Genomic DNA, 12,803 nt, shown 5'->3' on the forward strand with positions numbered 1-12,803 from the left:
GGGGTGCAGGAGGGGTGCGGCAGGGGGCTCAGGGCAGGGGGTTCGCCTGCAGGAGGCGTTCAGGGGGCGGGCTCCGGCCCGACCCGGGGCAGGGCAGATTCCCTGCCCGCCCTGCCCCTGCGCTGGGAAGCTGCCGAAATGTGGGGGATGAGGGAGGCAGGAAGCCTGCCCTGCCCCCGTTGCGCATCGGGCCGGAGCCGCTCTAGGTAAACACTGGGGGAGGGCAGGGGGGCCGCGAGGAGCTCGCGGGCCACAGAAAATAACCCTGTGGGCCGTGTGTTTGAGACCCCTGGTATAGGAGATGCTGCAGCACACTACTGTACCCCTTTCCGAAGTTTGATTTGTCTTGTGTACCCCCAAATTTTACCTCACTTAAAAACTACTTGTTTACAAAATCACACAAAAAATATAAAGCTGTCACAGCCACACTGTTACTGAAAAATTGCTGACTTTCTCATTTTTACCATATAATTATAAAATAAATCAATTGGAATATAAATATTTTACTTTTCAGTGTATAGAATATAGAGCAATATGAATAAGACATTATCTATATGAAATTTTGGTTTGTACTAGGGATGTAGGAGGTTAACTGATAAGTTTGATGCTTATTGGTTTCTGTTAATGGTTAAACTCTGGTTGCTTGGGGCTGCTGGCCCCACCTGCCCAGGGTCCCTCTGGGCTGCCAGCCCTGCTGCTGCCCTGCATCCTGGTGCGCCCGGGGTCTCTCCGGGCTACGGACCCCTGGCATGGGGCTAGCAGCTGGGACGCCTAGTTCCCTGGGTAAACTTAACCATGTAACTCACAGAATTTTAATCGGTTACACGGTTACTGTTTTTACACGTTACTTACATCCCTAGTTTGTACTGACTTTGCTAGTGTTTTTTATGAAGCCTGTTGTAAAACTAAGCTAATAGCTAGATGAGTTGATGTACTCCCTAGAGGACCTCAATGTATCCCCATTGGGTACACGTACCCCTGGTTGAGAACCACTGCTCTAGTCTAATGCCTCATTCTGTTTCTGCCTTGAATTCTCTTTATGCCAAAGGCCTGAGCACTAAACTGTTGTTGTTGTTTTTTGTTTTTTTGCAATAAAAGCATTTGTGTGTGCTGTGCGGGACTGTAATACCTTCCCCTATATTCACAGTCAGGCACCCAAACTGCTGCACTAGGGCATTCTTTCCAGAATGGTGTTGCCTCTTTATTTTATGGGGCTCAAATTAAGGGCGTCTCTGTTTCCTTGTGTTTTGCCCCATCTGTCTGTCTGTATCACCTGTTGTCTCTAGTCTTATCGTAGGTTGTAAATTCTTTGGGTCAGGGATTATCTTTTTAGTTCTATTTGTACAGCACTTGGCACAACAGGATACTGGGGGTTCCTAGGCAATATGGTAATACAAATGGAAATAGCTATATACTTCAACGACCAACATCCTTGGGCTGGTCTACACTAGAAAATTAGATTGTCCCAGCTACATCGCTGAGGGGTGTTAAAAATCCGCACCATGAACGATGTAGTTAAGCTGACCCAAGTTTCTGTGTAGATAGTGCTAGATGGTGTAGACCACCTCTTATAGAGCTGGATTACCCACACCAATGGGGGAACCTCTCCCATCGACGTAGGTAGTCTCTACACTGAAGCACTACAATGGTGCGGTTGCAGTGCCGTGGCTGTGCTGCTGTTGCATTTCAAGTGTAGACAAGGCGCCCTTACTTTCCATGTGCAGAGTTTCAGAGCATACTGGAGAGCCACATCTCTACATTTCATTTGGGGAGCGTCCACCGTAGCTTTTACAAATGTGTTAACTACCTTAAGTCAAGAGACAAAAAGTCTAGTGAAGACAGAACTTATGCGTTACTAGAGCAGTGGTTCTCAACTCTTGTTCCCATTAGCAACATGGGAAGAGCAAGGTGGTTATGACTCCATGACACATGTTCATAGCTCCCAGGCTGCAAGCCTTTGTTCTAGAATTTCATAGGCCTGATCTAGAGTAGGGGTATGTCTACACTACAGCAGCACAGCTGTAGCATAGACACTTACTAGAGTGACGGAAGGGGGTTTTCTGTCACTGTAGTAAATCCACCCATTTGAGAGGCAATAGTAGGTTAAGTTGACCTAACAAGGTCGCACAGGGTGTGAAATTTTTCACAACCCTGAACAATTTAGCTAGGTCAACTTAGTTTTAGGTATAGACTAGGCCTAGGATTTTGAAGGGGTTATCTGGGTTGCTTCTGTTGGTCAGGCTAGTAAGTGTGAGTGAGAGGAGGAGGAAGAGAACTTCTTTTCCTAAATAAAGCATTGGCTATTTTGGTCATGAATGACACCAGTTGCTCATGGCTCCTTTTTGCTAGCCAGGAAGGGTGTGGGGCAAATTCACAGGTCTTGGATCTGGACACCCTGATGGAGTCTTGTATTACTTAATGAGTGAATGTACTGAACTCGGGAATACAGGTGAGCTGTTTGTTAGCAAGTATAGGCAGGGTGGATCCAGAGAAGCCTTCCCAAATATGTTTGATCTTTTCAGTGAGGTACGATGGTAATTCTTTGCAGAGCTTGGTGCTGGGTTCTGTTATGAAGTGGTTGCCACCCTGGATAGCTCCTTGGGGTGAGATTTGGCCGCTTGAGTGGAGACTGATAGGAAGGTTCTCTTTGCCTGAAATATTGCTTGTATAGGCTGGAAGAAAGTCTTTGTTCCAAACTTTCTCAGCCTTTGTTTTCCTCTATCAATGTGCAAGTTTCTGACGATCTCTCTTCATTTGGTGCAAGGTGTCAGGAAAACCAAGGAGATCTGTGTGGGTGATGAGAAGTGTAGGGCTGTTTGGGGACCAGTGTGTCAGTGGTTGAGGCTAGCGTATTACATGGGAGCTAACACCTTCCAAATCCTAATCTAGACCAAACCATAGAGTTTGTCTTGACTAGGATTTAAACAGTTCTAAAAATCCAGTGCGTACAAGGCAGTGTATTCTTTTAATGTGCTAGATGGTGGAGTTGAAATCTTGGGGTGAGCTACATTGAGATCAAGGTGTTAATCTGTGTAAGTACTAGGGAAAAGGTTGAAATTATATCAGGGCTAGTGAAGTATTCTTTGTAGTTCAATAGTCCTCACTGAGGTTTGTCTAAAGAGTTTGAAATTAAGCGTTAGCCTACAAAGAAGAGAAAATTGTGCTCTTTTTGGTTAGTTTGTATAAATAAAGGTTAGGAGTTGTATATTTTTTCTGGTTGTCTTTTTAATGTTAGACATATCAGGTCTTGTCTAGCCCATTTTTAGTAGAGGACTCTTGGTTACTAGAGAGCTAGTGACTTAAGAAGACGAAAATTAAATAACTGAGGGAGAAGAAATTTTAGGCAAGACTCACTGTGATGCTTTGTACCTTGGGGTAACACCAAGCACCCCCATGTTCATCCTTGTAAAATGATTGTGCGGTATCTAATGCAAAGTTTGTCATGTCGGGTGTCTTCGGAAGGCTCATGATGCACGGAGCATTGTTATAGTGATGTTACAGTAATTGTTGTGATAGTAATGTTATAGGTTATAATCTCATGTATATAGTTATGAGGATGAAAATGTGTCTTCATGGCTTAAAATAAGCACGGGCAAAAACTCTCCAAGAGCAGAGAGACAGTTCACACCTCATCAGGGCATGTATGGGACAAACCCAGCCCAGCCACACAGGAACAAAGGACGCTGGTCTAGGCAGCAACAAAAGGATCTGTTGGACTCTTGAGTGAGTCACCCCCCCCCCCCTTCCTTTGGTCAGTTTGGGACTGTGATGCGGTAATGCTCACCTGACTCTGAAGGGATGGGGGCAAAGCCAAGAGGGAAGAAAGGACATGATAAAAGGGAGAGACATTTGCCATGCTTTCTCTCTCTCCCACCTACATGTACAGACACCACACAAAACAACTGAAGCACTGATCAAAGAGGAGAGCCTGGCTGAAGGGCAACTAGCCAGGCTGTGGTGAGAAGCATCTAAGTTTGTAAGGGTACTGGAAGTGTTAAGATCAGCTTAGAATGCGTTTTGCTTTTATTTCATTTGACCAAATCTGACTTGTTATGCTTAGATTTTAAATGATTATAAGTCAGTCTTTCATAGTTAATAAATTTATTTGTTTGTTCTACCTGAAGCAGTACATTTGGTTTGAAGTGTGTTAGAGACTCCCTTTGGGATAACAAGCCTGGTACATATCAATTTCTTTGTTAAATTGATGAACTCATATAAGCTTGCAGCGTCCATGGGGCATAACTGGACACTGCAAGACAGAAGTTCCTAGGGTTGTGTCTGGGACCAGGGATATTGGCTAGTGTCATTCGGTTGCACAATTCAGGCAGCAGCTTGCATGCCAGAGGCTGTGCGTGAACAGCCTAGGAGTGGGGGTTCTCACAGCAGAGCAGGGTAAGACTGGCTCCCCGAGTCAAGGATTGGAGTGACCTAGCAGATCACTGGTCTGGATAACACCAGAGGGAAACATCACTCGCTTTGGGGGGGGAAAGCATCTTTATTAACTCATTTTATTTAACATGTTTATTATGCTAGTGCCTAGGGGCCAACCTCATTGTGCTAGGCACTGTACAAACAGTCATAGATGGTTTCTGCCCCCAAAAGCTTACAATCTAAATAGATAGGACAGACATAAGATGCGGCAAGGGGTATAACACACAAGCAGAATGAACTATGTGATGGCAGCAAACGTCATGTTAGGCTTTGTCTACACTAGCACTTTCGTTGGCAAAATTTTGTTGGTCAGGGGTATGAAAAAAACCACCCCCCTGGCTGACATAAGTTTCACCGACAAAAGCGTTGGGATGGACAGCGCTACGTTGGAGGGAGGGTGTCTCCTGCCGACATAGCTACTGCCACTCATTGGGGGTGGTTTAATTAGAGCTGCTACACCGCAGACCTTTGCCTCTGTAAGGTCCGTAGTGTAGCCATAGCCTCAGTTCTCCTTTTTAGTTCAACCTTTGAAAGATTCAGCACAGCACCATCCTGCCCTGTACTCCCAAAATCACCCCAAACAAAACAAACCTTCATATGAAAGATGAGACCTTGCTTTATGTCTTCTAGAACTCAAGTCTTACTTTCAGATGTTATCTTTAATATTAACACCACAAACATGAACTAGTTTTATGATGCATCGATTCCAGTGACACATTTCTAGGAATAGTGTCACCTAGTGCAGTCAGCAGAGAAGGGAGCCCAAGAGATTTGTTTTAGGGTAAAATAATTTAAATGTGAATTAAAACAAATCAGCCACTCTCATTAATATGTTAGAAATATTAAGTCCTATGATTTTTTTTTTAAAATGTATATTGTACTTTACTGTGATCTCGTTGCAGAAGAGCGGCAGAAGAAGCTTCAGGAGTATTTAGCAATCAAAGGAAAGCTGAAATGTCCAAATACAAAGTGAGTTTGAACAAATTTCTAATTGAATCCTGTCTTGCTTGCTAATACTTAACTTCAGAATTCTCAGTTAATGATTAGCTGAGAATTTTTGTTTCCCTGTGCTTAGCTGCCCCTATAATGACAAGAGGAACATATTTTAGTATCCTGATTCTCAAGTTGTGGTCCCCACAGAGTTGCTGTCACAAAACAGAATCATCTCTTCTTAGTTATAGCCTCTTCGGGTATTTTTTGTGTCTTTTTGTCCAATTAAAGGGATATAGTTGACTCAAATTACACTGGTCAGAATATGTTGACTATAGTTAGACCTAAGATTACTGTAACTGAAAAATTAATCACCCTGTGTATTTGACAAAAAAATCTTATGCATTGTCAGTTAGGCCCCAATCTTGGAGCAGGATTTCTGAGGACAGACTCTTATGCTCAAGGAAATCCTATTGGAGGACAGAGGCCTTGGTCAGTTTCCCTTGTTTCTGTGGGGGCCTCTCACAGAAAAACATTTCATTTTTAAAAAATGAGGTTGCAAAGCCACAAATTGGCAGATGGATTTGTGTGGGTGGGAGCAAATGTCGAACCTGAAATTGTTCTTAATTAACTTTTTTTTTAATTGACTAGATTTCTAGTTGACTTTAAAGTATATTCTGTGTCAGTGCTTTGTCTGTCTTTAATTGAAGTTTGTAAATTGCACAATGATTGCATTTTGTGGCTGATGCCAACATTAGAGAGGTAGTAAAAATATAGGGGAGCTGTCAAGGCTGCTTCCCCACTCTGAACTTTAGGGTACAAATGTGGGGGCCTGCATGAAACTTCTAAGCTTAACTACCAGCTTAGATCTGGTCTGCTGCCACCACTCCCAAAGTGCTAATTCCCTTCCCTGGGTAGCCTTGGGAGACTCTTCACCAATTCCCTGGTGAATACAGATCCAACCCCTTGGATCTTAGAACAAGGAGAAATTAACCATCCCCCCTCCCCCCCCTTTCTCCCACCAACTCCTGGTGGATCCAGATCCAACCCCCTTGGATCTCAAAACAAGGAAAAATCAATCAGGTATTAAGAAAAAGGCTTTTAATTAAAGAAAAGAAAGGTAAAAGAAAACCTTCTGGGAGAGAGTAGCATACCAGCTACTCTCACAGACAACAGATTCCAAACACAGAGGATGTTCCCCTGGGCAAACCCTTAGTTACACACAAAAAATACCCAAAATACCCAATTTGACAATTCCTCTAATTGCACAAGACAGGTTACAAAGAAATAAACATAAACCTATTTATTTCCTTCACTAATACTCACTACTTAATAAGAGGCTGAATTCTGGAGCTTTCCCACTCCGGTCCAAAGTGAAACTCCTCAGACAAAGGGAACTTTCCTCCTTCCCTTTGAACCATCTTGTCCTCCCATTGGTTCCTCTGGTCAGGTGTCAGCTAGGCTAGGTGAACTTCTTAACCCTTTACAGGTAAAAGAGGCATTAACCCTTAACTATCTGTTTATGACAAAGTTTGTAAATTGCACAATGATTGCATTTTGTGGCTGATGCCAACATTAGAGAGGTAGTAAAAATATAGGGGAGCAGAATAGAGCAGGGGAATTTGCAGGTGATATGGGGAGATTTGGTGCTAATAAATTTGAAGTCATGCTCCCAAGGAGAGGAAGCAAATAGCTCAGATAGTGTGAGGTGATAGAGGAGAGGCATTAGAGACTTTCTGATCTTGACTCTTTAATTCTGACCTAATATTCAGTTGACAAGTACTAATACTATGGCAAAGGCGAGCCCTCTTTTTAAAAAAACAAAACAAAAACACTTCATATATGTTTGTGGGGTGATGGGGAATAAGGGCTGGGAGCCAGGGTTAGAAAACTGGCTCCCTGCCCTTCAAATAATGACCAGATTGAATCCATATGTTGCCTGTGGTAGTGCAGGGCCTCAAGAGGGCTACATGGCTTGGCGGTTTCTAAAGATCAGAAATACAGCTTAGTAGGGAGGGGAGAAAATCCATAATCTTTCAGTCACTTAGTCAGTGCACAGTTATGATCAGATATATATTCTCTATCTAGGCCCTTGTTTCTCACCATCCAAGTAGTATCTGAGCACCTTACTAAGCAAAACTTAATCTCTATAGAAATTCCTGTTGAGCTGCTAATCTTTATTAATATTGCACTGCAGTTTGTCATGCTGTCTGGAGTGGCTCCCGACTGGTGGTGTGTTCTATAATTAGATTTCACCAAGCCAGTAACAACTGTGAACTCCTGGATCACTATACGAGTCTTATTATGGAGTCACAAACAGTCCCCTTAGAGCAGGAGTGGGGAACCTTTTTTCTATTGGGAGCCACCGACCCACAGAAAAATCAGTCGTGGGCCACACACAGACCCGTTGGGGGGGCGGGGCCCTCAGGGCTTCCCCCTAGACTCCAGGGTGGGGCCAGAAATTAGGGGTTCAGGGAGCGGGCTGGGGTAGGGGATTGGGGTGCAGGCTCTGGGAGGGGTTGGGGTCTGGGAGGGGGCTCAGGGCTGGGGCAGGAGGTTCAGGGTGGGGGTGCATTCTCTGGGAGTGGCTTGAGGTGCAGGAGGGGGTGAGGGGTGTGGGCTCCGCCTGGGCGCCGCTTACCTCAGGTGGCAGCGCAGTGGGCTCCCCTCCCTGCCCTAGCCCCGCACCACTCCTGGAAGCGGCCATGATGTGGTCAGGCGGCTCTATATGGTGTGGGCGGGGGTAGGTGACATGGACTCAGAGCTTCCCTGATCACCCCTGCGCCTAGAAGGGACCGCAGGGACAGTTGCCCGACAGGCCTGGCATCTTAGCTTCCCCCCGCAGTGGGGCGAGCCAGCGCTCACAGTTCCAGCCCCGTGGGGGGACACCGAGGCTCAGGGCTTCCAGCCAGCAGCACCGAGACTTGCTGCGGGCCAGATGAAATTAAGTAGGGGACTGGAGGTTCCACACCCAGGCCTTACAGTATGTCTACATTGGCAAGTTTTTGCGCCAAAAGTTATACCACTTTTATTAAAGTGCTTTAATTAAAAGCACTGTTACGTGTCCACACTAGCTCCTTGTGTCGCTGGAGCAGCTGTGGTAGCTATCCCACTATGCAACTGGCCGTAGGGTGCTTTGGGAAGGGTTTGCAATGCCTCGTGGGGCAGGTACAGCCTCGCATGATGTAGGTTTCTCAATCCCATTGCCAGCTGCTTTTCAACTGAAGTGTGGTGGGGAGAGTGTGTGACAGCGAGTGTGGGGGGCGGGGAGGAGACACAGTGTGTGTTGGGGGACAGTGTCGGCATGCTGTCTCAAATTCAAACAGCCACCGGAAGTAACCAGTCCTGAGACACGGGGAGGGGGAGACCCCAACCTTGGCCCCCACCTCCCTCCATGGTTCTGCACAGCACCCTCTCTCTCACTGTCACACACACATGTGCCCGCCTGCCTGCCTCTGTTCCTATTGTGGGAGATAGCAGGAGCATTCCTCATTAATGATTTACTTGTCTCAGAGCAGCACAGCAGCCCAGGCTGTCAGAACATCAGAAAGGAACTTTGAAAGGGGAGGGACGCATGCCTGCAGGGCTGCTGAGTTCAAAACAATGAGTAAAGTGGTCACTGCAGGTATTGTGGGACTCTTCCGGAGGCCAATTGCAGTGATAAAAGCAATCAAGGCGTTCATACTGGCACTACAGTATTAAAGCCTCGGCGCAAAAAGCCTTATGACTATTGTCAGGGTGGTTTTATTACAGAGCTGCAACTAAGAAGTTTTGGCGCAAAAAGTGACTTGTCAGTGTGGATACCACTGTTGTTTCAGCACAAAAAGCTGACTTTTAGCGCAAAAACTTGCAAGTGTAGACCAGGCCTTGAACTCTCCAGTGTATCTTGCCACCCAGACAATATTGGACTTTGTGATAAAATGGTTATTTACACCAAAAATTACATCACATTTAGGTTGCTTCCAGTCCCAAGAGATTAGTCACTTACCCTAAATCAACTGGTACTCTATATCATACACCCAAGACAACGCTGGTAGTCAATTCTATAGTAAACTACGTTTTATTAGCTAAGAAAAGGAAATAAGAGTTATTGAGAGGTTAAAGCAGGTAAAATATATGGACAGATAAGTCACAGTTTGTAATTCCAAATGGTGGCAGTGATGTAATAAATTGCCAGTTTCCCAAATGTCTTTTCGGGGTAATCAGATTGTTTCTGGGGATTTCTGCTTTGCATCTGGTACACTTCCCTGTAATAGTTCAAACAATCCAGAGATGAAGGATCTTTCCTTGAATCCATACTTATAGCTTCTTCTCACAGAAAACAAGCTGACAGTGTCAGTACCCACATGGGCTTTTCCTTTGACAGAGAGCGAGGAATGTATTTTAGGTCTTTGACCTCAGTCATCTCACACAATGACCACTTGCTTTGAAATTAGTACTTTTTTGTTAAAGTTCTTCTTCTGCATTTCACAAGGTGTCCTTGTCCTTTGATGGGTTATTTTGTTACAGGGATATACACAATGTAAATGTTTGCTACTACGTTAGAACAGGATACAGATAAGTGAAAACAATGCAAGCAACGTCCCATTAGTTCTCATGAAGTTTAAACACCAAATACACTCTCATACTGTGATGGGTTTCCCGGGGTGCAACCTGGAAATGGGGTACCGCTGAGCCCTCTGGATTACCAACCTGGGCTCCCTCTCACACTGTGATGCTGTCACAAACTGCAAACCTCTGCACTTAACACATCATCAAGCGGCTGGTGCTCAGTGGTCACCCTTTCAAAATCTTCAGCAAGACAGCTGTTCTTTAACAGAGAATATGTGCTGTGGTTTAAGCCGGTGGAGCTGAGGACCAAGTGGGGCCGCAAAGGACACATCACAGAGCCGCGGCTAGGGAGTCATGATCACATGAAGTGTTATTTTGATGGGCAGCTGAAATCCCAGGACATGGTGATGCTGAATCTGTACAAGCGCGTCTTCCCTAAATGGACTTGACCTGCATGTGCCAGAGCCGGTACCGTGGGTGAGAAACGAACAGCAGCTCCCCGTGCAGGAGTGGAAATGGAATAACCCTCCAGGCTTAGCATGGCTGCTGTGGTTCGCACCTCCTGCACCCCACATGGGTGCTTGGCTGTTCCAATCCTCGTGAGAAATAGGGAGAACTGCCCTGGACTTTAGTGCTGTGCCTTTCCTGTGGTTTGTGTCCAGCATTCACGCTGGCTGCTGCAGCATTAGATTTGGCTCACAACTGCCTATGCCCTGGCTTCCAATGTCAGTTTATTTCAATGGTAAATATATCTTCACTTCAATTAAAAAAAAAAAAAAAAAAATCATAGGCAGGGACACAGCCAGTTGTGATACATGAATGCTTTTGCTAACCACTCATGAACCAACAATAAAGAGGCTCCAGCCAATTCCCCACAGCTCCCCAGTCTAGGACCCCAGAACTGTACCGTCTTGCCCTGGTCAGAAGCCTGACCAGTGTACGTTTATAACCCAGTCCACCCATTCCCTCAGTGTGGAGAGGACATGCACCAGCTCTTGTTCCTGAACAGATTTCCCAAGCACTTCGTGCCAAAACACACTGTTTTAAGTAAAATATAAAACAGATTTATTAACTACAGAAATATTGAAATCAAGCATTGTCTCACCCTGATGGTATAGTTCCTTCATACACAGGGAGTGGGATTCCTCTTTTCAGCCTCGGACTGCCTCCCCAGTTCAGTCTTTGTTCTACAGATGTGTTTCCAGGTGTTGAGTTGTGAGGGGAGTGAGGACAAGCGATGATGTCACTTCCCCCTTTTATAGCTTTTTCCAGCTTGCTGGAAAGATGCTTTGCTATGATGTGAGGCAAGCAGTCTCCATAGGTGCTATCTCTGAGAAGTCTCCATTGTATATGGTTCCTGGGACAGTCCTTGTGAGTATGTATTCCCTTTAATGGGCCATTAGCACACTTGGTTCCTCCATTGTTGTACCTGAAAGGCTGGATGTGGGTGTTTCCAACTTCACAACAGTTTTCAGTAACACACACCTAGCAAAACTCCATAACTCCACGTACAATGATAACACATACAGTTCCACAGGATATTAATGTTCAACAGATTAAGACTTTTAAAATGATACCTTACAAGGAATGCTTTGTACAAAACATATCATAATCATATCACCATGGTAAATATGGAAGTATCAGGGTGTTGCTTTAGGGTACAGAGTGTCACACATACATTTAACAATCACTTTGATCTATACTATACTAATACACAAGTGAATTGACCTGGGGCTCTGGCATAAGCTGGCACCTGGTCTGCCAGTGTCACACAGTTAACTGGTTTCTGCTATTAAAAAGCTTCTCAAAAACTACTAACACTAAAACTGCTTTTGAATTGTTGCCTAATGTTTAATCCTTCATTCAACATCCTGTTTGGTACATTGATATTTTGTTTGATTTCTATAGACCCTATTTAAAGGACCGGACCAATCAGCCAAATCCACAGTTACCACGACTTTCTAAATCAGGGCCTGTAAGTAGAAAAGACCTTTCTCTTATGATGATCTAGTTTTGTACTCTATGCTGGAATCAGCCCAGGCATGGTTAGGGGCTCTGTAGAAACACATAATAAGAGCCACACCATCAGGGGCTCATTCACCTGCACATCTACCAATGTGATATATGCCAGCAATGCCCCTCTGCCATGTACATTGGTCAAACCGGACAGTCTCTATGCAAAAGAATAAATGGACACAAATCAGACATTAAGAATTGTAACATTCAAAAATCAGTAGGAGAGCACTTCAGTTTCCCTGGACACTCAATAACAGACTTAAAAGTGGCAATTCTTCAACAAAAAAAACTTCAAAAACAGATTTCAATGAGAAACTGCAGAACTGGAATTAATTTGCAAACTGGACACCATCAAATTAGGCCTGAATAAAGACTGGGAGTGGCTGGGTCACTACAAAAAGTAATTTTCCCTCTGTTGTTACTCACACCTTCTTGTCAACTGTTGGGAAGGGGTGACGTCCATCTTGATTGAATTGGCCTCGTTAGCACTGACACCCCCCCTCCCCCCCCTTGGTAAGGCAACTCCCATCTTTTAATGTGCTGTAATATATATACTGTATATACTTACTGTATTTTTCACTCCATGCATCTGATGAAGTGGGTTTTAGCCCACGAAAGCTTATGCCCAAATAAATGTGTTAGTCTCTAAGGTGCCACAAGGACTCCCGGTTGTCTTTGCTGATACAGACTAACACAGCTACCACTCTGAAACCTGACACAATAAAATGGGTTCCTTGCCCTAAAGAGATTGGTGTCAATGGAGTGCTAGCTAGCTTGGCATAGGAGGCAATTAAATACAAATCTTTTCTTACTAAATATATTAAAAATGCTGAAGACCTCTAGTCACTAAGCATTAAATGCAGACTTTGAAACAT

At 44.6% G+C, this 12,803-nt stretch overlaps 1 protein-coding gene across 1 annotated transcript in view; it reads left to right on the forward strand.

The window, feature by feature from the left end:
* The window catches only part of LOC113407662 (cytoskeleton-associated protein 2-like), a 28,422-nt gene that overhangs the window by 211 nt on the left and 15,408 nt on the right, over window positions 1-12,803 (forward strand). Inside the window, exons 2-3 of the mRNA XM_026656921.2 lie at window positions 5,334-5,400; window positions 11,821-11,887. Coding sequence (XP_026512706.1) covers window positions 5,334-5,400; window positions 11,821-11,887 — 134 coding nt within the window. The remainder of the gene's footprint in view (window positions 1-5,333; window positions 5,401-11,820; window positions 11,888-12,803) is intronic.

The sequence above is a fragment of the Terrapene carolina genome, unplaced genomic scaffold, assembly GCF_002925995.2.
Source record: "Terrapene carolina triunguis isolate 2854851 unplaced genomic scaffold, T_m_triunguis-2.0 Scaffold51, whole genome shotgun sequence".
NCBI lineage: Eukaryota > Metazoa > Chordata > Testudines > Emydidae > Terrapene > Terrapene triunguis.